At 42.7% G+C, this 23500-nt stretch overlaps 2 protein-coding genes across 16 annotated transcripts in view; both read right to left on the reverse strand.

The window, feature by feature from the left end:
• Positions 1-23500, reverse strand: part of PUM1 (pumilio RNA binding family member 1) — a 247670-nt gene that overhangs the window by 161236 nt on the left and 62934 nt on the right. The gene's annotated exons all lie outside the window — the stretch shown is intronic.
• On the reverse strand, positions 2216-4867 carry LOC138672068 (uncharacterized). Its single transcript, XM_069760133.1, has 2 exons — positions 3374-4867; positions 2216-3230 (listed from the first exon to the last, which is right to left on the reverse strand). The coding sequence occupies exons 1-2, from the start codon at positions 3697-3699 to the stop codon at positions 2714-2716; spliced, it is 843 nt and encodes a 280-aa protein (XP_069616234.1). The 5' UTR covers positions 3700-4867; the 3' UTR covers positions 2216-2713.

A 23500-nucleotide genomic window follows, 5' to 3' on the forward strand; every position in this document is an offset into this window, starting at 1 on the left:
TGCAACTTGTTGCGCTTTCTGCGCCCGACGCTTGCGGCAAAAAAAACGCATGCGTCGCACAACGCAGCACAACGCATGTCCATGCGTCCCCCATGTTAAATATAGGGGCGCATGACGCATGCGTCGCCCAACGCAAACACGCAAAACGCTAATGTGAACGTAGCCTTAGTGTAGAGAGGTTGTTCTCTGCTCTCAAAATAATTAGATCAGATTTGAGGGCATCCATGAAGGAGGATCTGACAGAGGCAATACTTTTTCTGAGGACAAATTTATAGATTTCTTCTTATTAACTGCATAACAGTGTTTATTGCATATTAACTTACAAGAGTTTATAAAAGTTATTTGCTATATTCTAATTGTATTCTAATAAATATAGTTTTTGCTCTAAGGCCTCTTTCACACTTCAGTTGTTTGGCGTCAGTCTAAAACCGCCATTTTCCTCAAATAACGGATCTGTCAATTTTTTTTGACAGATCGGTCATTTTCCCATAGACTTGCATTAGCGACGGATTGTGACGGATGGTCGTCCGTTCCATCCGCCATGCGACGCATCCGTCGAAATTTGGTGGACGTTTTCTGAAAATAGACGGACATTGAAACTTTTTTTGTCAACGCCGAAATGGCGGATCGCGACGGATCCATCGCGTCCGCCATTCCATAGAATGGCCGCCTATGGGCGACGGATCCGCCGCAACAGTTTTTTCGGCGGATCCGTCGCCCCAATCCGTTTTTTCAATTGCGCATGCTCCGAAAAGTAGATACTTTTCCCAGACAACCCCCAAGTAACGGATCCGTCAAAAAAACAGATCCGTTAGAACAGTTTTCTCAACAATTGTGACGGATCCGTCAATCCGTCACTATGTCGGTAGTGACTGACGCCAAACAACTGAAGTGTGAAGGAGGCCTAAGTGGTCTGATTACTTATATGATAGTGAGAAACTGAATAAGCACGATGTTAATATTTGACAACAGTAAATTTATTGTTACGAATTGGCCATTTATGAAGGAGTCGGAGCCGGAGTCTGAGCAAGAGCAGGTAGTTGGAGCCGGAGTCGGAACCTGATAAAATCTAGGAGTCAGAGTCGCAACTGTGGCTTACCAACTCCACAGCCCTGCTGGCAATACCAAAAAAGAAAAAAAAAAACAGCCTTCACCTCCCAGTGTGTCTGTAATGTCAGGTTTGTCTCATCCTTCCAGTGCATCTCAAGCCTCTCGTGTCAAGCCCCATCCCCGAACTACCAGACCCCACTAGTTTCATTGCCCCTTCTCCTGCCACCTCTGTGTCGTCCACGGTTAGCCAGGCCTCAGGGCTTCACACCCCCCGTTTACATCACTCTACCCCAAGCCGGCGCAGTTAAAGAAATATTTTTGTTGTTAAAAAATAAATACAATTTTTTTTGCCCCAATTATGTTTGGTTTCTTGTGTCTTTCTCTGCCGCCAACACACACCGTGCGCCAATAAACTTCGCCACCCACTTTATTTTTTGGCCACATCATATCTCCAGTAGTTAGCAAATAAAAGACTACAGCTTTGTATGTCTTTAGTATAGAGATATGAGGTGGGCCAAAAAATTAATTCATGTATTATCTCCATAATCTCTTCATTCTGCTTAGTCTGTGACTAGTGTTGCAGTCTGAAGAGAAAATGGTGGAAATACAATGCAGAACTAAACTCAACAGATCAGGTGTCAAAAAAACTCATTAGTTAGGACACCTGACCTGGTGAGTAGAGAACTGCCTTGTATGATGACCTCCATTTTCTCTTCTGTGTACGTAATCTATTCCACACAAAGTGAAGGGACGATGGTGGTCACACACGGCATATCTATGCTCACCTGCACAGGTGTCAGAAATAGTGAATTCATGAGGCTGTTATATGTGCATCATGAATTCATTATTTCTGACACCCGACTTGATGAGTATAGATCTCTTTAATGTGACAGTCATTGTCTCTTCAGTCTGTGTCCAATGGAAACTGCAGAACAGAATCAGGACACAATGACGTCACCAAGCTTAAAGCAACATGGCTGCCGTCACACTAGCAGTATGTGGTCAGTGTGTTATATCAGTATTTGTAAGCCAAAACAAGGAGTGGAACAATTAGAGGTAAATTATGATATTAACATAATAACTAGCACCTCTGCCTTTATCACCCACTCCTGGTTTTGGATTACAAATACTGCTATTAAATACAGACCAAATACTGCTCGTTTGAGGACAGCCTTGGTTTGTAAAGGAAATACATCGGAGACACGGTCAACACAACCAAAAATAAAGTTTATTAATGAGAAATATTATTAACATTTAAGAAAATTACTGGTACAGATAAAATTACAACAGGACATTTACACAACATTGTCCTGCCATGACACACGTCCAATATCAGAATCAAAAAAGGCGGCAAATTGGTCCCACATGTGACCAACTTCAACAGTTGACCGCAGCGGGTGATGATGGTAACCGGGCAGTGGGTGTGCAAAAGGTTCATCGAGTTCAATGTTGGGTCGCTCCTTAGCCATTATATAATTGTGCAAAACCAAACAGGCTTTGACCAACTCGTCGACTGTCTCCATTTTTAGATTAATGGCTGATGCAAGGATGCGCCATTTTGAAACTAGAATGCCAAAGGTGCACTCTACTGTTCTTCGGCCCCTGGTCAGTCTGTAGTTAAAGATCCTTCTAGTGTGGTTCAAGTCCCGACTGGAATATGGCTTCAGTAGTTTTTCACACATCTGAAAGGCCTCATCCCCAACCATAACAAATGGCATCGGTGGACCTTGAGTGTTGGGGAGCGGTTGTGGGGTGGAAAATTAAAATTTTTGCCATACACACGGAGGCCCATATCAGAGTTCTTAAAAGTCTGTGAATCGTTGCCACGGCCAAAAGCTCCAATGTTTACGGCGATGAAGCGACAGTCCGCATCAGCAATTGCCATGAGCACAACAGAAAAATATTTTTTGTAATTGAAGTACTCCGATCCTGTTCTGGCTGGTTTGATAATGCGAATGTGCTTTCCATCAACCGCTCCCAAACAGTTTGGGAAATCACATATACTCCAGAATTTTTCCGCAATTTCAAGCCACTTGTCCAAGGTGGGTAGGGGTATAAATTCATCCCGGAGTACATTCCACAAAGTCCGGCAGGTGTCCGCAACTATTTCGGACAGGGTGGATATTCCAAGCCGGTAATGGAAGTGGAGGGATGATAAACTCTCTCCAGTTGACAGAAATCTGGAAGAAAATAATCAAAAAAAATATTACAATCTATTCTATTTATGGTGAGGTTACGCTAAAAACAGAAAGGATAATACACAAAAAATACATGTCAGAAAACCCAAAATTTGGACTGTCATTGGTTTAGATTTGGAAAGTACCTTAATGTAACCAGCAGACGTTCCTCGGGTGGCATCGCTCTACGGAGCTGGGTGTCCTGTCTCCGTATGGCTCCTTGGACACGAGCAAGCAAATCCCAGAACGAGTCTTGCGACATCCTTGTATATTCATGGAACTTCTCCGGGTTGGCATTAAGCTTGCCATACAGCATGTGATAGGCTCCACGTCTCTCACGTAGTTCGATAATGGGGTGTCTCCAAAAACGCCTACGATGTCTATCTCCATCTTTCGCGATTTCTGCACAGGCAAGAAACAGCTTGATGCTTAAATCCAGGTTGAAAAAAAAGCTCTCCATGCGAAGATCCATTATGACAGCATACAGGAGCAAAATCTGAAGATTTCAGCAGTTCAAGGATCTATATATAGAGATCCCAAAATACACGCCCTCTGTAGTCACATTGGTGGTGTCTGGTTATCTAGATTTTTCTCCTGTAAAATTTGTCACCATGCGCACCAAAAATGCAAACGCAGAAATAAACGCATATAAACGCGGCGTTTTTTAAAACGCATGCGTCTAAAAACCGCTGCGTTTGTACGCGTTTTTTCCAGCACTTGAGGGTGCGGATTAAAAGCTGCGGATTCTAACGCAAATGTGAAACTAGTCTAAAATTTCCCACATGTCTACTTTACATCCGCACAATTTGGGAACCAAAATTTTTTTTGTTAGGGAGTTATAAGGGTTAAAAGATGACCAACAATTTCTCATTTATACACCACCATTTTTTTTTTTTAGGGCCAACATCTCATTTGAAGTCATTTTGAGGGGTCTAAATGATAGAAAATACCCAAGTGTGACACCAATCTAAAAACTGCACCCCTCAAGGTGCTCAAACCACATTCAAGAAGTTTATTAACCCTTCAGGTGTTTTACAGGAATTTTTGGAATGTTTAAATAAAAATGAACATTTAACTTTTTTTTCACACAAAATTTACTTCAGCTCCAATTTGTTTTATTTTACCAAGGGTAATAGGAGAAAATGGATCCCAAAAGTGGTTGTGCAATTTGTCCTGAGTACGCTGATACCCCATATGTGGGGGTAAACCACTGTTTGGCGCATGGGAGAGCTCGGAAGGAAAGGAGCGTCGTTTGACTTTTCAATGCAAAATTGACAGGAATTGAGATGGGACGCCATGTTGCGTTTGGAGAGCCACTGATGTGCATAAACATTGAAACCCCCCATAAGTGACACCATTTTGGAAAGTAGACCCCCTAAGGAACTTATCTAGAGGTGTGGTGAGCACTTTAACCCACCATGTGCTTCACAGGAGTTTATAATGCAGAGCCGTAAAAAAAAAATCATTTTTTCACAAAAATGATCTTTTCGCCCCCAATTTTTTATTTTCCCAAGGTTAAGAGAAGAAATTGGACCCCAAAAGTCGTTGTACAATCTGTCCTGAGTACGCTGATACCCCATATGTGGGGGTAAACCAATGTTTGGGTGCATGGCAGAGCTCAGAAGGGAAGGAGCGCCGTTTGACTTTTAAATGCAAAATTGACTGGAATTGAGATGGGTCGCCATGTTGCGTTTGGAGAGCCACTGATGTGCCAAAACATTGAAACCCCCAAAAGTGACAATTTTGGAAAGTAGACCCCCTAAGGAATTTATCTAGATGTGTAGTGAGAGCTTTGAACCCCCAAGTGTTTCACTACAGTTTATAAGGCAGAGCCATGAAAATAAAAATTATTTTTTTTCCCACAAAAATTATTTTTTAGCCCCCAGTTTTGTATTTTCCCAACGGTAAGGCTATGTGCACACGTTCAGGATTTCATGCAGAAATTTCCTGAGAAAAACCTGAAATTTTCTGCAAGAAATCTGCATGCGTTTTGAGTGATTTTGGTGCTTTTTTTGCGGATTTTTCCGGACATTTCCCAATGCACTATGTAGTGGGAAATCCGAAAAAAAATCCGCAAGATTAATTAACATGCTGCGTTTTTTTCGCAGAAAAAAAAACACATCATGTGCACAAATATTGCAGAATTCATTCTAAATGATGGGATGCATAATGTATGCTCTTTTGTTGCGGTTTTATAGCGTTTTTATGGCGAACAAAATGCAAAAAAAAAACGTGAAAAATCATCAACGTGTGCACACAGCCTAACAGGAGAAATTGAACCCCAAAAGTTGTACAATTTGTCCATTGTACGCTGATACTCCATATGTGGGGGGGAAACCACCGTTTGGGCACATGGCAGAGCTCGGAAGGGAAGGAGCGCCATTTGGAATGCAGACAGATGGAATAGTCTGCAGGCGTCACATTGCGTTTGCAGAGCCCTTAATGTACCTAAACAGTAGAAACCCCCCACAAGTGACCCCATATTGGAAACTAGATCCCCCAAGGAACTTATCTAGATGTGTTGTGACAACTTTGAACCCCCAAGTGTTTCACTACAGTTTTTAATGCAGAGCCGTTAAAATAAAAAATAATTTTTTTCCCACAAAAATGTTTTTTTTTTTGCCCCCCAAATTTTTATTTTTCCAAGGGTAACCAGAGAAATTAGACCCCAAAAGTTGTTGTCCAATTTGTTCTGAGTACGCTGATACCCCATATGTTAGGATAAACCTCTGTTTGGGTGCACAGGAGAGCTCGGAAGGGAAGGAGCACTGTTTTGCTTTTTCAACGCAGAATTGGCTGGAATTGAGATGGGACGCCATGTCGCGTTTGGAGAGCCCCTGATGTGCCTAAACAGTGCAAACCCCCCAATTCTAACTGAAACCCCAACCCTAGCCCCAACCCTATCCCCAACCCTAGCCCCAAACCTAACCCTACCCCAGCCCTAATGGGAAAATGGAAATAAATACATTTTTTTAATTTTATTATTATTCTCTAACTAAGGGGGTGATGAATGGGGGTTTGATTTACTATTTATAGAGGGTTTTTTAGCAGATTTTTATGATTGACAGCCGTCACAGACTAAAAGACGCTTTTTATTGGAAAAAAATATTTTTTGCGTCTCCACATTTTGAGAGCTATAATTTGTCCATATTTTGGTCCACAGAGTCATGTGAGGTCTTGTTTTTTTGCGGGACGAGTTGACGTTTTATTTGGTAACATTTTCAGGCACGTGACATTTTTTGCTTGTTTTTTTCCCCGATTTTTGTGAGGCAGAATGACCAAAAACCAGCTATTCATGAATTTCTTTTGGGGGAGGCGTTTATACCGTTCCACGTTTGGTAAAATTGATAAAGCAGTTTTATTCTTCGGGTCAGTACGATTACAGCGATACCTGATTTATATAATTTTTTTATGTTTTGGCGCTTTTATACGATAAAAACTATTTTATAGAAAAAATAATTATTTTTGCATCGCTTTATTCTGAGGACTATAACTTTTTTATTTTTTCGCTGATGATGCTGTATGGCGGCTCTTTTTTTGCGAGAAAAGATGACGTTTTCAGTGGTACCATGGTTATTTATATCCGTCTTTAGGATCACGTTATTCCATTTTTTGTTCGGCAGTATGATAAAGCATTGTTTTTTGCCTTTTGTTTTTTACCGCGTTCACTGAAGCGGTTAACTAGTGGGACAGTTTTATAGGTGGGGTCGTTACGGACGCGGCGACACTAAATATGTGTACTTTAGTTTTTTTATTATTTAGATAAAGAAATGTATTAATGGGAATATATTTTTTTTTCTTTATTTAGGATTTTTTTTTAACTTTATAACATAGCCCAGGGGAGGGGCATCATGTTATAGTGACAGATCGCTGATCTGACACTTTGCTGTTATGACCTGGTGGTCAGGACAATAATGGACCTGGTGGTTAAGAGCACACGGAAAGACCTGATAGTTACTGATAATAAGGACGAGCTCTGGGACGTGGGAACTCTGCTGACCGCAATCCCTAAACCTATCAAACACGCTAGGAATAGCCGTGGATTGCGCCTAACGCTCCCTATGCAACTCGGCACAGCCTAAGAAACTAGCTAGCCCTGAAGATAGAAAAATAAAGCCTACCTTGCCTCAGAGAAATTCCCCAAAGGAAAAGGCAGCCCCCCCACATATAATGACTGTGAGTAAAGATGAAAATACAAACACAGAGATGAAATAGATTTAGCAAAGTGAGGCCCGACTTACTGAACAGACCGAGGATAGGAAAGGTTACTTTGCGGTCAGCACAAAAACCTACAAAAAGACCACGCAGAGGGCGCAAAAAGACCCTCCGCACCGACTCACGATGCGGAGGCGCTCCCTCTGCGTCCCAGAGCTTCCAGCAAGCAAGACAACAAATTAAATAGCAAGCTGGACAGAAAAATAGAAAACCAAAGAAATACAAGCTGGAACTTAGCTTCTGATGGGAAGACAGGTCACAAGAAAGATCCAGGAGTGAACTAGACCAATACTGGAACATTGACAGGTGGCATAGAGCAAAGATCTAAGTGGAGTTAAATAGAGCAGCAGCTAACGAATTAACCTAGTCACCTGTGAAACTCAGAAACACCCACCAGAGGAAGTCCATGGACAGAACCAGCCGAAGTACCATTCATGACCACAGGAGGGAGCCCGACAACAGAATTCACAACAGTACCCCCCCCCCTTGAGGAGGGGTCACCGAACCCTCAACAGAGCCCCTAGGCCGACCAGGATGAGCCAAATGAAAGGCACGAACCAGATCGGCAGCATGAACATCAGAGGCAAAAACCCAGGAATTATCTTCCTGACGATAACCCTTCCACTTGACCAGGTACTGGAGTTTCCGTCTCGAAACACGAGAATCCAAAATCTTCTCCACCACATACTCCAACTCCCCCTCAACTAACACAGGGGCAGGAGGATCAACGGATGGAACCACAGGCGCCACGTATCTCCGCAATAACTACCTATGGAGCACATTATGGATGGCAAAAGAAGCAGGAAGGGCCAAACGAAATGACACAGGATTGATAACCTCAGAAATCTTATACGGACCAATGAAACGAGGCTTAAACTTAGGAGAGGAAACCTTCATAGGAACATAACGAGACGACAACCAAACCAAATCCCCAACACGAAGTCGGGGACCCACACAGCGCCGGCGGTTAGCGAAACGTTGAGCCTTCTCCTGGGACAATGTCAAATTGTCCACCACATGAGTCCAAATCTGCTGCAACCTATCCACCACAGTATCTACACCAGGACAGTCTGAAGACTCAACCTGCCCTGAAGAGAAACAAGGATGGAAACCAAAATTGCAGAAAAACGGCGAAACCAAAGTAGCCGAGCTGGCCCGATTATTAAGGGCGAACTCAGCCAACGGCAAAAAGGACACCCAATCATCCTGATCAGCAGAAACAAAGCATCTCAGATATGTTTCCAAAGTTTGATTAGTTCGTTCGGTTTGGCCATTTGTCTGAGGATGGAAAGCCGAGGAAAAAGACAAATCAATGCCCATCCTAGCACAAAAGGATCGCCAAAACCTTGAAACAAACTGGGAACCTCTGTCAAACGATGTTCTCCGGGATACCATGTAAACGAACCACATGCTGGAAAAATAATGGCACCAAATCAGAGGAGGAAGGCAATTTAGACAAAGGTACCAAATGGACCATCTTAGAAAAGCGATCACAAACCACCCAAATGACCGACATCTTTTGAGAGACGGGGAGATCTGAAATAAAATCCATAGAAATATGCGTCCAGGGCCTCATCGGGACCGGCAAGGGCAAAAGCAACCCACTGGCACGAGAACAGCAGGGCTTAGCCCGAGCACAAGTCCCACAGGACTGCACAAAAGAACGCACATCCCGCAACAAAGACGGCCACCAGAAGGATCTAGCCACCAAATCTCTGGTACCAAAGATTCCAGGATGCCCCCCAGCCAACACTGAACAATGAATCTCAGAGATAACTCTACTAGTCCATCTATCAGGGACAAACAGTTTCTCCGCTGGGCAACGGTCAGGTCTATCAGCCTGAAATTTTTGCAGCACCCGCCGCAAATCAGGGGAGATGGCAGACAAAATTACCCCCTCTTTGAGAATACCCGCCGGCTCAGGAACACCCGGAGAGTCAGGCACAAAACTCCTTGACAGGGCATCAGCCTTCACATTCTTAGAGCCCGGAAGGTACGAAACCACAAAATCAAAAGGGGAGAAAAATAACGACCATCGAGCCTGTCTCGGATTCAACCGTTTGGCAGACTCAAGATAAGTCAAATTCTTGTGATCTGTCAAGACCACCACGCGATGCTTGGCTCCTTCCAGCCAATGACGCCACTCCTCGAATGCCCACTTCATGGCCAACAATTCACGATTACCAACATCATAGTTACGCTCAGCAGGCGAAAACTTTCTAGAAAAGAAAGCACATGGCTTCATCACCGAGCCATCAGAACTTCTTTGCGACAAAACAGCCCCTGCTCCAATCTCAGAAGCATCAACCTCAACCTGAAACGGAAGCGAAACATCTGGCTGGCACAACACAGGGGCAGAAGAAAAACGACGCTTCAACTCCTGAAAAGCCTCTACAGCCGCAGAAGACCAATTGACCACATCAGCACCCTTCTTGGTCAAATCAGTCAACGGTTTAGCAACAGTAGAAAAATTAGCGATGAAGCGCCGATAAAAATTAGCAAAGCCCAGGAACTTTTGCAGGGTCTTCACAGATGTCGGCTGAGTCCAATCGTAAGTGGCCTGGACTTTAACAGGGTCCATCTCGATAGTAGAAGGGGAAAAAATGAACCCCAAAAATGAAACCTTCTGAACTCCAAAGAGACACTTTGACCCCTTCATAAACAAGGAACTCTCACGAAGGACGTGGAACACCATTCTGACCTGCGTCACATGAGACTCCCAATCATCCGAAAAGACCAAAATATCCAAATACACAATCAGGAATTTATCCAGGTACTCTCGGAAGATGACATGCATAAAGGACTGAAATACTGATGGAGCACTGGAAAGCCCGAATGGCATAACCAGGTACTCAAAATGGCCCTCGGGCGTATTAAATGCAGTTTTCCATTCATCGCCTTGTTTAATACGCACAAGATTATACGCCCCTCGAAGATCTATCTTGGTGAACCAACTAGCCCCCTTAATCCGAGCAAACAAATCAGACAGCAGCGGCAAAGGATACTGAAATTTGACTGTAATTTTATTAAGAAGGCGGTAATCAATACAAGGTCTCAAAGAACCATCCTTCTTGGCCACAAAAAAGAACCCTGCTCCTAACGGTGATGGCGACGGGCGAATATGGCCTTTCTCCAAGGATTCCTTTATATAACTCCGCATAGCGGCGTGTTCTGGCACAGATAAATTGAACAATCGGCCCTTAGGAAACTTACTACCAGGAATCAAATTAATTGCACAATCGCAATCCCCATGAGGAAGTAGGGCACTGGTTTTGGGCTCATCAAATACATCCCGATAATCCGACAAAAACTCTGGAACTTCAGAAGGAGTGGAAGACGAAATAGACAAAAATGGAACATCACCATGTACCCCCTGGCAACCCCAGCTGGACATAGACAGATTTCCAGTCCAATACTGGATTATGAACCTGTAGCCATGGCAACCCCAAAACGACCACATCATGCAGATTATGCAACACCAGAAAGCGGATATCCTCCTGATGTGCAGGAGCCATGCACATGGTCAATTGGGTCCAATACTGAGGCTTATTCTTGGCCAAAGGCGTAGCATCAATTTCTCTCAATGGAATAGGATACTGCAAGGGCTCCAAGAAAAAACCACAGCGCCTAGCATACTCCAAGTCCATCAAATTCAGGGCAGCGCCTGAATCCACAAATGCCATAACAGAATAGGATGACAGAGCAAATCAGAGTAACAGACAATAGAAATTTAGACTGTACCGTACCAATGGTGGCAGACCTAGCAAACCGCTTAGTGCGCTTAGGACAATCGGAGATAGCATGAGTGGAATCACCACAGTAAAAACATAGCCCATTCCGACGTCTGTGTTCTTGCCGTTCAGCTCTGGTCAAAGTCCTATCACATTGCATAGGCTCAGGCCCATGCTCAGATAGTACCGCCAAATGGTGCACAGCTTTAAGCTCACGCAAGCGTCGATCGATCTGAATGGCCAAGGACATAGACTCATTCAGACCAGCAGGCATGGGAAACCCCACCATCACATCCTTAAGGGCTTCAGAGAGACCCTTTCTGAAGATTGCTGCCAAGTATTTTTTTTTTACTTTATAACATAGCCCAGGGGAGGGGCATCATGTTATAGTGACAGATCGCTGATCTGACACTTTGCTGTTATGACCTGGTGGTCAGGACAATAATGGACCTGGTGGTTAAGAGCACACGGAAAGACCTGATAGTTACTGATAATAAGGACGAGCTCTGGGACGTGGGAACTCTGCTGACCGCAATCCCTAAACCTATCAAACACACTAGAAATAGCCGTGGATTGCGCCTAACGCTCCCTATGCAACTCGGCACAGCCTAAGAAACTAGCTAGCCCTGAAGATAGAAAAATAAAGCCTACCTTGCCTCAGAGAAATTCCCCAAAGGAAAAGGCAGCCCCCCACATATAATGACTGTGAGTAAAGATGAAAATACAAACACAGAGATGAAATAGATTTAGCAAAGTGAGGCCCGACTTACTGAACAGACCGAGGATAGGAAAGGTTACTTTGCGGTCAGCACAAAAACCTACAAAAAGACCACGCAGAGGGCGCAAAAAGATCCTCCGCACCGACTCACGGTGCGGAGGCGCTCCCTCTGCGTCCCAGAGCTTCCAGCAAGCAAGACTACAAATTAAATAGCAAGCTGGACAGAAAAATAGAAAACCAAAGAAATACAAGCTGGAACTTAGCTTCTGATGGGAAGACAGGTCACAAGAAAGATCCAGGAGTGAACTAGACCAATACTGGAACATTGACAGGTGGCATAGAGCAAAGATCTAAGTGGAGTTAAATAGAGCAGCAGCTAACGAATTAACCTAGTCACCTGTGAAACTCAGAAACACCCACCAGAGGAAGTCCATGGACAGAACCAGCCGAAGTACCATTCATGACCACAGGAGGGAGACCGACAACAGAATTCACAACACTTTGCACAGCACTGTGTCAGATCAGCGATCTGACATGCAGGGCTGCAGGCTTACCAGCGCTTGCTCTGAGTAGGCCGATCGCATATGATGTACTATCCCGTCACTGGGAATAAAGTCCCAGGTCACCTTGACGGGATAGTACGTCATATGGGATTAAAGGGTTAATTTTTTTTCTAACTCTTTCACTACTATATTATTAATATCCCTTCCACTATGCGGTAACATCTGGACGCTGCGGGTTGAACACTGCGGTTGTACGCAGCAACCAATCCGCAGCTAATCCGGCCCGTGGACAAATACCCTACACTATCCATAGATATATCTATAGACAGATATATGAATAGATCTGTCTGTCTAGCTAGAGATCTGTCTGTCTAGCTAGAGATCTGTCTGTCTAGCTAGAGATCTGTCTGTCTAGCTAGAGATCTGTCTGTCTAGCTAGAGATCTGTCTGTCTAGCTAGAGATCTGTCTGTGTCTGTCTACCTACCTGTATCTGTCTGTCTGTGTAATGCAGTGTGGGTTGGACAAATGTAAAAGAGGTTGGACAATAATGACATCACAAATCTTTTTTTTTTGCTCAATAATACATGTTTATTTAGCTTTCAAAAACGCATACAAAAACTAATTAAAAACACAAAAAACGCACACAAAAAAAAAGCATAAAAACGCACACAAAAAATGAATAAAAACCTTGCAAAAAACGCATAAAAAATGCAGCTGCGTTTTCTGCCAGGAGATGCAGATTTTGTGCACCCAAATCTGCAACGTGTGCACACAGCCTTAGGGTAAGTTCACACAGGGCGTTTTTGCTGCTTTTTTTATGCTAAGTTTCAGCTTTTTACAATACCAGCAAAGCCTACGAGATTTCAGAATTCTCATGCACGCTCATTGGTTTTTTGTGTGATCAGTATTTTGTGCTTTGCTGCGTATTTTGGACATAGAACATGTCACTTCTTTCAGCGTTTTTGCTGTTTTTTCAGCGTTTTTCACCCATTTACTTGAATGGGTACCATGGCAGGTACCATTATTTACTGCATTTTTGCTGTTGAAAAAAAAAAATAATGCATAAAAAAACTCATCAAATATGCAACAACAACAACAACAAAAAAAAAAGCACCTAAACCTGCGTTTTTGACACAGCTTCTTTCCTGCCAAGAAGATCAGGTTTTGCTGCAGAAAAAAAAAGCAGCAAAAACACCCTGTGTGAACGTACCCTTACAGGACAGCGCAAATGGTGCTATGTTCGTCCTAGATCGAAGGACAAAAAGACGAGATTTGTTTGTAATGACTGCAAAGCAGGGTGGATAAAAATCAATGTTTTTTATTAAAAAAAAAAAAAAAAAAAAAAAAAAAAAAAAATCGGATTTTTTTTATTTACCGTATATACTCGAGTATAAGCCGACCTGAGTATAAGCCGCCCCCCCCCTAATTTTGCCACAAAAAACTGGGAAAACTTATTGACTCGAGTATAAGCCTAGGGTGGAAATGCAGCATTTACCGGTGAATTTCAAAAATAAAAATAGATCATTATTTCCCCATAGCTGTGCGATATAGTGCTCTGCACCGTTCATATTTCCCCATAGCTGTGCCCCATACAGTGCTCTGCTCCGTTCATTTTGTCCCATAGCTGTGCCCCATATACAAAGCTCTGCCCCATACAGTGCTCTGCACCGTTCATTATTGTCCCAGATCTGTGCCCCATATATGCTCTGCACCGTTCATTATTGTCCCATATCTGTGCCCCATATATGCTCTGCACCGTTCATTTTGTCCCATAGCTGTGCCCCATACTGTGCTCTGCACCGTTCATTATTGTCCCATATCTGTGCCCCATATATGCTCTGCACTGTTCATTATTGCCCCATATCTGTGCCCCATATATGCTCTGCATTGTTCATTATTGTCCCATATTTGTGCCCCATATAGTGCTCGGCACCGTTCATTATTGCCCCATATCTGTGCCCCATATATGCTCTGCACCGTTCATTTTGTCCCATAGCTCTGCCCCATACTGTGCTCTGCACCGTTCATTATTGCCCCATATCTGTGCCCCATATACAATGCTCTACACCAGAGGTCCCCAACTCCAGTCCTCAAGGCCCACCAACATGTCATGTTTTCAGGATTTCCTTAGTCTTGCCCAGGTAATAATTGCATCACCTGTGCAATGCAAAGGAAATCCTGAAAACATGACCTGTTGGTGGGCCTTGAGGACTGGAGTTGGGGACCTCTGCTCTACACCGTTCATACTGCCCCATAGCTGTGTCCCATACTGTGCTCAGCACCGCTCATTATTGTCCCATATCTGTGCCCCATATATGCTCTGCACCGTTCATTTTGTCCCATAGATGCTCCACATAAATCTGTGCCGCTGCTGCTGCAATAAAAAAAAAAAACACATACTCACCTTTCTTGCTTGCAGCTCCCGGCGTCCGGTCCCGGCGTCTCTGCTCTGACTGATCAGGCAGAGGGCGCCGCGCACACTATATGCGTCATCGCGCCCTCTGACCTGAACAGTCAGAGCGCAGACGCCGGGAAGATGGAGCGACGCCGGGAAGATGGAGCGACGCCCGGCGGCTGGAACGCGGACAGGTGAATATAAAATACTTACCTAGTCCCAGCGATCCTGACGCTCACTCTGCCTGTCACAGCTGGTCTTCGGTGCCGCAGCCTCTTTCTCTACCAGCGGTCACCGGCACCGCTGATTAGAGAAATGAATACGCGGCTCCACCCCTATGGGAGGTGGAGCCGCCAATTCATTTTTCTAATGAGCGGTCCCACGTGACCGCTGAAGAGGGGAAGAACTGCAGCACCGAAGACCGTGGGACGGCAGGGACAACGCCAGGATCGCTGGGACTAGGTAAGTATATCTCAGCGCCCTCTCCCCCTCACCCGCCGACCCTGCCGCCCACCTTGACTCGAGTATAAGCCGAGAGGGGCACTTTCAGCCCAAAAATTTGGGCTGAAAATCTCGGCTTATACTCGAGTATATACGGTAAATCGGATTTTTTTCAATAAACTGCTTTTTGAGGAAAATATTTTACCATCCAAAGGTTCTTCCATCATGAGATAAAGCTGAGTTGTTTAACTCAGTAGAATAAAGGCTGTATATGTGTAACATTCACAATGCCATGCTCTTCCAGATGCCATGCTCTTTACTTACGCAGTTCTCAAAACTGAATTTGACTCCGCAGAGGTCCCAGCCTCTTCTTCACAGCAAAAATGTTACAACATGAACAGAGTTGAGAAAAAGACCTTAATCCTATTGTTCTACAAACCTATGAATACAGAATCAACCCCTTCAGTGCCAAGTCCAAGAAGTTAGACAATATGTTTCTGATTGTTTGGAGTGGAATAGATCTGCACAACACAAGAAGAATGTGAATCTAAGTGTGAGGAGGAGGAAGGGCAAGCAGACAAGAAAATGAAAGTGAAACTTTGAGCACAATACTGCAGCATAGCCACAGACAGACAAGTCTGGATCTGTTTGTGTGTACGATCTGAGGTTTATTACATTCTTTCCTTATAATGGCAGCAGGCCGTAAAAGAGACCCAGTTTGGGAATATTTTAATGAAGCTCCTTCGCCTATCGGTAAGGCAGGCATGCGTGCAAAATGCAAACGATGCAACAAAGATGCAAGGCCTGGTGGCGCGAATGAGGCAACATCATGAGAAGTGCGGTGATGAAGATGACCAAAGAAACACTTCTGAACAGGCAGGATCTTCAGGTTGGTAAACATTTTTATTGAATCCTATTTCTAAAGACTGAACTGTCATGTGTGAGAAAAATTATATTTCTTATTATTACTGCATGTTACTGTCATTTGGTACAGTTATGAAGAAAAACAAATATTCCTTTTGGGGCAGGGGCAGTGATGTGTTGTGTACAATAAGCAGAAATTGTATAAACAATAAAATAACAGCATTGACTTTTTTTGTTTAGGGGAATTCATGGATTCTGGAAACTATCCACCTCCAAGATCACCATAATCCTGTTCTACAGTTTCAGAGTTATCCATCCAGGATAGTGCTTCATTAGCAGCAGCATCATCATCAGACACCCACAGCCACATATCACCATCACCCAAAAGGAAGAAAAAACCTTTACCTCCTGGAACCACCATAGATAGGTTTGTGATAAGAACTAGCAGATTAGAAAAAGAGTTGATCGATGAAAAAATTGCCCAGTTTATTTATGCAACGAACTCTTCTTTCCGTCTGACGGAGAACCCACATTTCATTAATATGGTTCAGTCACTGAGACCAGGATACAGCCCACCCAGCAGAGCTGATGTTGCAGGGAAACTGCTGGATCAAGTCTATGACAGAGAAATGGAGCAATGTGCAACAGCTCTGGAGGGTAAAATTGTTAACCTAAGTATTGATGGTTGGAGTAATGTCCACAATGATCCTATTGTATGTGCTTGTATAACAACAGAAGAAGGTAAAGTCTTCCTTGCACAAACAACTGATACGTCAGGAAATGCACACACAGCAGAATACTTATAGGAAGTGGCAGTAAAAGCTATAACGACATGTGAACAAAAATTCAAATGTCTAGTACGCAGTTTGGTCACTGACAATGCTGCAAACGTATCCAAGATGAGAAGAGATTTAGAAGAGCAGGGAGGGAATACAAAGCTGCTAATAACATATGGTTGCAGTGCTCATTTGCTGCACCTCTTAGCCAAAGACTTAAGTGTTCCAGAAATAAAGGCTAATGTTGTTGAAATTGCTAAATACTTCCGTAATAATCATTTTGCTGCAGCAGCTCTGAAAAGGAAGGGTGGAACCAAGCTAACGCTCCCACAAGATGTTAGATGGAACTCTGTGGTGGACTGTTTTGAGCAGTATATAAAAAACTGGCCTATTCTGATGACACTTTGTGAAGAAAATCGAGATAAAATAGATGGCACTGTCACGGCCAAAATCCTCAACATTGGGCTTAAGAGAAATGTTGAACATATGCTGAGCTTCCTGAAACCCATTTCTCAAGCTTTAAACAAAATACAGAAAAATAGCTGTTTTATTGCGGATGCTGTTGAAATTTGGAAGGAACTGAGTGAACACTTAAAAACAGAACTACACATGGACAGAATTAAATTACAAGCAGTAAACAAACGAATGGGACAAGCACTGACTCCAGCTCATTTTTTGGCAAATATAGTCAATATCCAATATCAGGGTCAAAACCTAAGTGCCGAGGAAGAGGAGTTAGCTATGACATGGGTATCCAGCAATCATCCATCTTTAATGCCAACTATAATAAACTTCAGAGCTAAGGGGGAACCATTCAAGAAATATATGTTTGCTGAAGATATTTTACGGAAGGTCACACCAGTAAACTGGTGGAAGTCACTTAAGCGCTTGGATTTAGAGACTGTTCAAGTAATGATTTCACTTTTAACAGCAGTAGCTTCTTCTGCAGGCGTTGAAAGAATATTCTCTTCCTTTGGACTCATTCATTCTAAATTGAGAAATCGGTTGGGACCCAATAAAGCAGGAAAGCTTGTTTTTCTTTTCCAGATTATGAATAGGAACAAAGAAGAAGATGATGATGATGATGATGATGAAGATGACGACAAGTGAGCTACAGAGGACAGCAGGGACAGTAGTATTTAAGTTTTTCATGTGTCGGCTGGGCTGACAGTCTAAGTTTCTTATAAAATATATATATATATATATATATATATATATATATATATTGTTTAGCCAAATTAGTTAACAAACATGGATGTTTGTTTAAGCAAATAACTTATGCTGTAATGTTGTTATTGTTTCAGTTGAATAAATCTATTTAAATTGTTATTAAGGTCAGGATTATTTTTCTCCTTCCTAAGTACAACAGAACAGTGGTGTCCAAATATGAATGATTAACCCATTAAACTGGGGAGAAAAAATATAAAAAGTGATTCTAAAAATCTTCTTCTACTTGCATGTTAAAGTAGCAAGAACTAGTTTAGGTAGAAACTTTGATATAAATCACTGATTTAAATCAAGCTTTACTGACTAGTGATTTAAATCGTGATTTAAATCAGTTAGATTTAAATCAAATCCACCCTGCTGCAAAGAAGTTCATTTTTGTGAAGAACATGGCACTATGACGTGCAGTGAATGTAAGGGCTATATTTATTGCCAGATCATTCGTTGTCATTATGTTTTTACTAAAATCGACACAGTTGCAGTTATTGTGCATTTTGTTTATTGCATTTGAATACTTTTAAATATTAGTAAAGCATTTTGGTATAAATTTCAGTTTGTGTTTGATGATGACAAATCACTTCAAAGTTACATTTCATTTCATAACTGTGTTTTGAAATGACAGATTAAAACTTGATTATTCTCAAGAGTCAACATGTTCATTTTAATGAAATATGACGATTTTGAGCCTGGCGTCATATAGACCTCATGGTACCAAAGAAGTGATTTTTTTTTAGTTTTTTTGTTGGAAATTTCATTGGGACATGCGAGCCCTGTTCACATTAATATGCTACTTGAGATCTCAGCATCTGACCTGGGCAGAAAATTAGCAGACCTCTGCTGGCAGAAGGATAGCACACATGCACCAAGGCCACTGATTTGCAAGTAGCCTGCACATGACCACTGCAGCCTACAAAAGAAAACTGCTGTGCTTTTTCAAACTGCAGCAGGTGTGACTTCTTTCAGCATTTTCGTCAGCGTATATGCAAGGTGTTTTCATCCATAGGAAACAATGGATAAGTGCAAACACGCAAACACATGCGTCGTTTTGGAGAAAAAACGCATCCTGCAAAGTTGTTTGCAGGATGCGTTTTTCCCCATAGACTAACATTAGCGACGCATTGCCACACATCGCAACCGTCGTGCGACGGTTGCGTCGTGTTGTGGCGGACCGTCAGAACAAAAAAAAGTTACATGTAACGTTTTTTTGTGCGTCGTGTCCGCCATTTCCGACCACGCATGCATGGCCGGAACTCCGCCCCCTCCTCCCTGCAACTCACAATGGGGCAGCGGATGCGTTGTAATACTGCATCTACTGCCCCGTTGTGCTGCGTTGTCACAGGATGCGTCTGTATGCCGGCCCGAAGCACTGCGACGGGCCAACGCCAGTGTGAAAGTAGCCTTACACATACTGAGGTAAAATACAGATAGTCTGAATGGGCAGCACGGTGGCGCAGTGGTTAGCACAGCAGCCTTGCAGCGCTGGAGTCCTGGGTTCTAATCCCACCCAGGACAACATCTGCAAAGAGTTTGTATGTTCTCTCCGTGTTTGTGTGGGTTTCCTCCGGGCACTCCGGTTTCCTCCCACATTACAAAGACATACTGATAGGGATTCTAGATTGTGAGCCCCATCAGGGACAGTGATGATAATGTGTACAAACTGTAAAGCGCTACGGAATATGTTAGCGCTATATAAAAATAAAGATTATTATTAATGTGGTTTAATCCTAAAATCATTCCTCATTCACAGGTCAGCAGAATTTAATGAAGAAAATAATACAAATAATTTCCATTTTATTTTCCCTGTTTAGGGATCTCTGCCGATTTAAGCTTCTAAATACTGACGCACAATGCTGATCTGAGTACTGCTATTTGTGAATAAGATATTAGATGATGCTCACATACAGCTTTTTTAATGTAAATTAAAAGCTGCTTTTTGCAGTACCAGAAAACACAAGATTTCAAAAATCTAGTGAACACATTTTTTTTTTCTCTCCAGTCTGAATTTGAGAACTGCAGGTCTGTTTTTCCAGCATTTTTTTCATCCATAGACTGCAATGAGAATGTGAAAAAAAAAAAACTTTTCATGACAAACTAACTTTATTAAACATGTATAGAGAGCACACATGAAATCCGCACCCAAAAAAAAAAACACTGAAAAATGAGTGTCGCTAACATGATACAGAGCTAGACATTTTGACCTAGTTTTTACTATAGCCCCAAGTGTTGGCCATTTGTAGACTAGAACTTTTAAATTTGCATTACCTTAAGGAACAATCACATTTATTGTACTTTTTCCCCACTAGTAACAAGTAGTATCTATTGTCAATTAAGTTGAAGTAGGGTTAACGCAGAACCAATGTGTACAAGTCTGTTTCAGTAATCCAAAGCTTCAACAAATCTCAAGCTGACGCACTTTGGCTAAAGCTAAAGTGGCTTTGGAAGGGAGGTTAAAGTTTAATATATGCCTGTTCACAGGGTGTTAGTAGTCCACGGGGTATTAGCTTTGTTGTTTTCCAACACCAGATTTATCACTTTATGCCAAATAGGGCAAGTATATTTGACAATTTAACTGCAACTAACTACTCTGGTGAGAAAAGTATATATGCAGAACCACTGCATAAACAATAGATAAACAATCTACATACCTTTTTATTAGAATGAAAGATTCTGCTCTTATTACTTAAAAAAAGATCATACCAAGAAGAATATGAAAAATGTTTCACCTATAACTTATTTGGCTGCAGGACAGGTCTTTGACTGCGGTCTAAGTAGTAACATCTTTAGTCCAAACAATTAAACTGAAAAATAAACATTTTCCAGTCAAAAAAAAAAACAAAACAAAAAAAACCAATATGATGGCATAAATATGGACACCTTTAAACAAATACTTTTTTTTTCTCTTTTTTTTTTTAATTTATGGCAGCATTCAGTCTTCCTGGCTAGAAATTTCTCAAATTGGTAATCTTTGCGCACTCTTCCTTGCAGCAGCATACAAATCTGTCAAATTCTGTTCTGCAGAACAATCCACATACAGTGGGGCAAAAAAGTATTTAGTCAGTCAGCAATAGTGCAAGTTCCACCACTTAAAAAGATGAGAGGCGTCTGTAATTTACATCATAGGTAGACCTCAACTATGGGAGACAAACTGAGAAAAAAAAAATCCAGAAAATCACATTGTCTGTTTTTTTAACATTTTATTTGCATATTATGGTGGAAAATAAGTATTTGGTCAGAAACAAAATTTCATCTCAATACTTTGTAATATATCCTTTGTTGGCAATGACAGAGGTCAAACGTTTTCTGTAAGTCTTCACAAGGTTGCCACACACTGTTGTTGGTATGTTGGCCCATTCCTCCATGCAGATCTCCTCTAGAGCAGTGATGTTTTTGGCTTTTCGCTTGGCAACACGGACTTTCAACTCCCTCCAAAGGTTTTCTATAGGGTTGAGATCTGGAGACTGGCTAGGCCACTCCAGGACCTTGAAATGCTTCTTACGAAGCCACTCCTTCGTTGCCCTGGCGGTGTGCTTTCGATCATTGTCATGTTGAAAGACCCAGCCATGTTTCATCTTCAATGCCCTTGCTGATGGAAGGAGGTTTGCACTCAAAATCTCACGATACATGGCCCCATTCATTCTTTCATGTACCCGGATCAGTCGTCCTGGCCCCTTTGCAGAGAAACAGCCCCAAAGCATGATGTTTCCACCACCATGCTTTACAGTAGCTATGGTGTTTGATGGATGCAACTCACTATTCTTTTTCCTCCAAACACGACAAGTTGTGTTTCTACCAAACAGTTCCAGTTTGGTTTCATCAGACCATAGGACATTCTCCCAAAACTCCTCTGGATCATCCAAATGCTCTCTAGCAAACTTCAGACGGGCCCGGACATGTACTGGCTTAAGCAGTGGGACACGTCTGGCACTGCAGGATCTGAGTCCATGGTGGCGTAGTGTGTTACTTATGGTAGGCCTTGTTACATTGGTCCCAGCTCTCTGCAGTTCATTCACTAGGTCCCACCGCGTGGTTCTGGGATTTTTGCTCACCGTTCTTGTGATCATTCTGACCCCACGGGGTGGGATTTTGCGTGGAGCCCCAGATCGAGGGAGATTATCAGTGGTCTTGTATGTCTTCCATTTTCTAATTATTGCTCCCACTGTTGATTTCTTCACTCCAAGCTGGTTGGCTATTGCAGATTCAGTCTTCCCAGCCTGGTGCAGGGCTACAATTTTGTTTCTGGTGTCCTTTGACAGCTCTTTGGTCTTCACCATAGTGGAGTTTGGAGTCAGACTGTTTGAGGGTGTGCACAGGTGTCTTTTTATACTGATAACAAGTTTAAACAGGTGCCATTACTACAGGTAATGAGTGGAGGAAAGAGGAGACTCTTAAAGAAGAAGTTACAGGTCTGTGAGAGCCAGAAATCTTGATTGTTTGTTTCTGACCAAATACTTATTTTCCACCATAATATGCAAAAAAAATGTTAAAAAAACAGACAATGTGATTTTCTGGATTTTTTTTCTCAGTTTGTTTCCCATAGTTGAGGTCTACCTATGATGTAAATTACAGACGCCTCTCATCTTTTTAAGTGGTGGAACTTGCACTATTGCTGACTGACTAAATACTTTTTTGCCCCACTGTATATTCAATTAGATTCATGTCTGGGCTCTGGCTGTGCCATTACAAAACGTTAGTCTTCTGGCAAAGCCATTTTTTTTGTCGCTTTGGAGACATGCTTAATATCTTTATGGTGCTAAAAGTTTCCTCTTTATCTACAGCTGCGAACTTAAGGTTCTGATTGAAAATTGATATTTAACCCCTTTGCGACATAATAGTACGCCCACGTCAGACTCCCTCCCTTTGATGTGGACACCGGCGCTGAGACCACATCTTTTCCAGTACATGTCAGCTGTGTTGAACAGCTGACATGTGCCCGGAAGATTTTTTTTTTTTTTTTTTTTTAATGAGCGGTAGTCTCATTGGCCCACGCCTGCAGGTCAGTCACAGCAGCAGGGTCATGCTGCCATCTTCCAGCATGATCCCGCAGCGTTCTGACCGACAGTATTGGTGGTAGTGTTACCACGAGTGACAGTAACAGCTGCAGGGTCACGCTGCCATCTTCCAGCATGATCCCGCAGCGTTCTGACCAAGAGTATCGGTGGTAGTGTTACCATGAGTGACAGTAACAGCTGCAGGGTCACGCTGCCATCTTCCAGCATGATCCCGCAGCGTTCTGACCGACAGTATCAGTGGTAGTGTTACCGCGAGTGACAGTAACAGCTGCAGGGTCACACTGACATCTTCCAGCATGATCCCGCAGCGTTCTGACCAAGAGTAACAGCTGCAGGGTCACGCTGACATCTTTCAGCATGAACCCACAGCGTTCTGACCAACAGTATCAGTGGTAG

The sequence above is a fragment of the Ranitomeya imitator genome, chromosome 3, assembly GCF_032444005.1.
Source record: "Ranitomeya imitator isolate aRanImi1 chromosome 3, aRanImi1.pri, whole genome shotgun sequence".
Taxonomy (NCBI): domain Eukaryota; kingdom Metazoa; phylum Chordata; class Amphibia; order Anura; family Dendrobatidae; genus Ranitomeya; species Ranitomeya imitator.

Bases quoted from the DNA above. Each gene is read 5' to 3' on its own strand.
- LOC138672068 (XM_069760133.1), bottom strand. From the start codon at position 3,699: ATGGATCTTCGCATGGAGAGCTTTTTTTTCAACCTGGATTTAAGCATC. The intron at 3,231-3,373 runs GTACTTTCCAAA...ATTTTCTTCCAG, and splicing joins CGTCTGCTGGTTACATTAAG to ATTTCTGTCAACTGGAGAGA.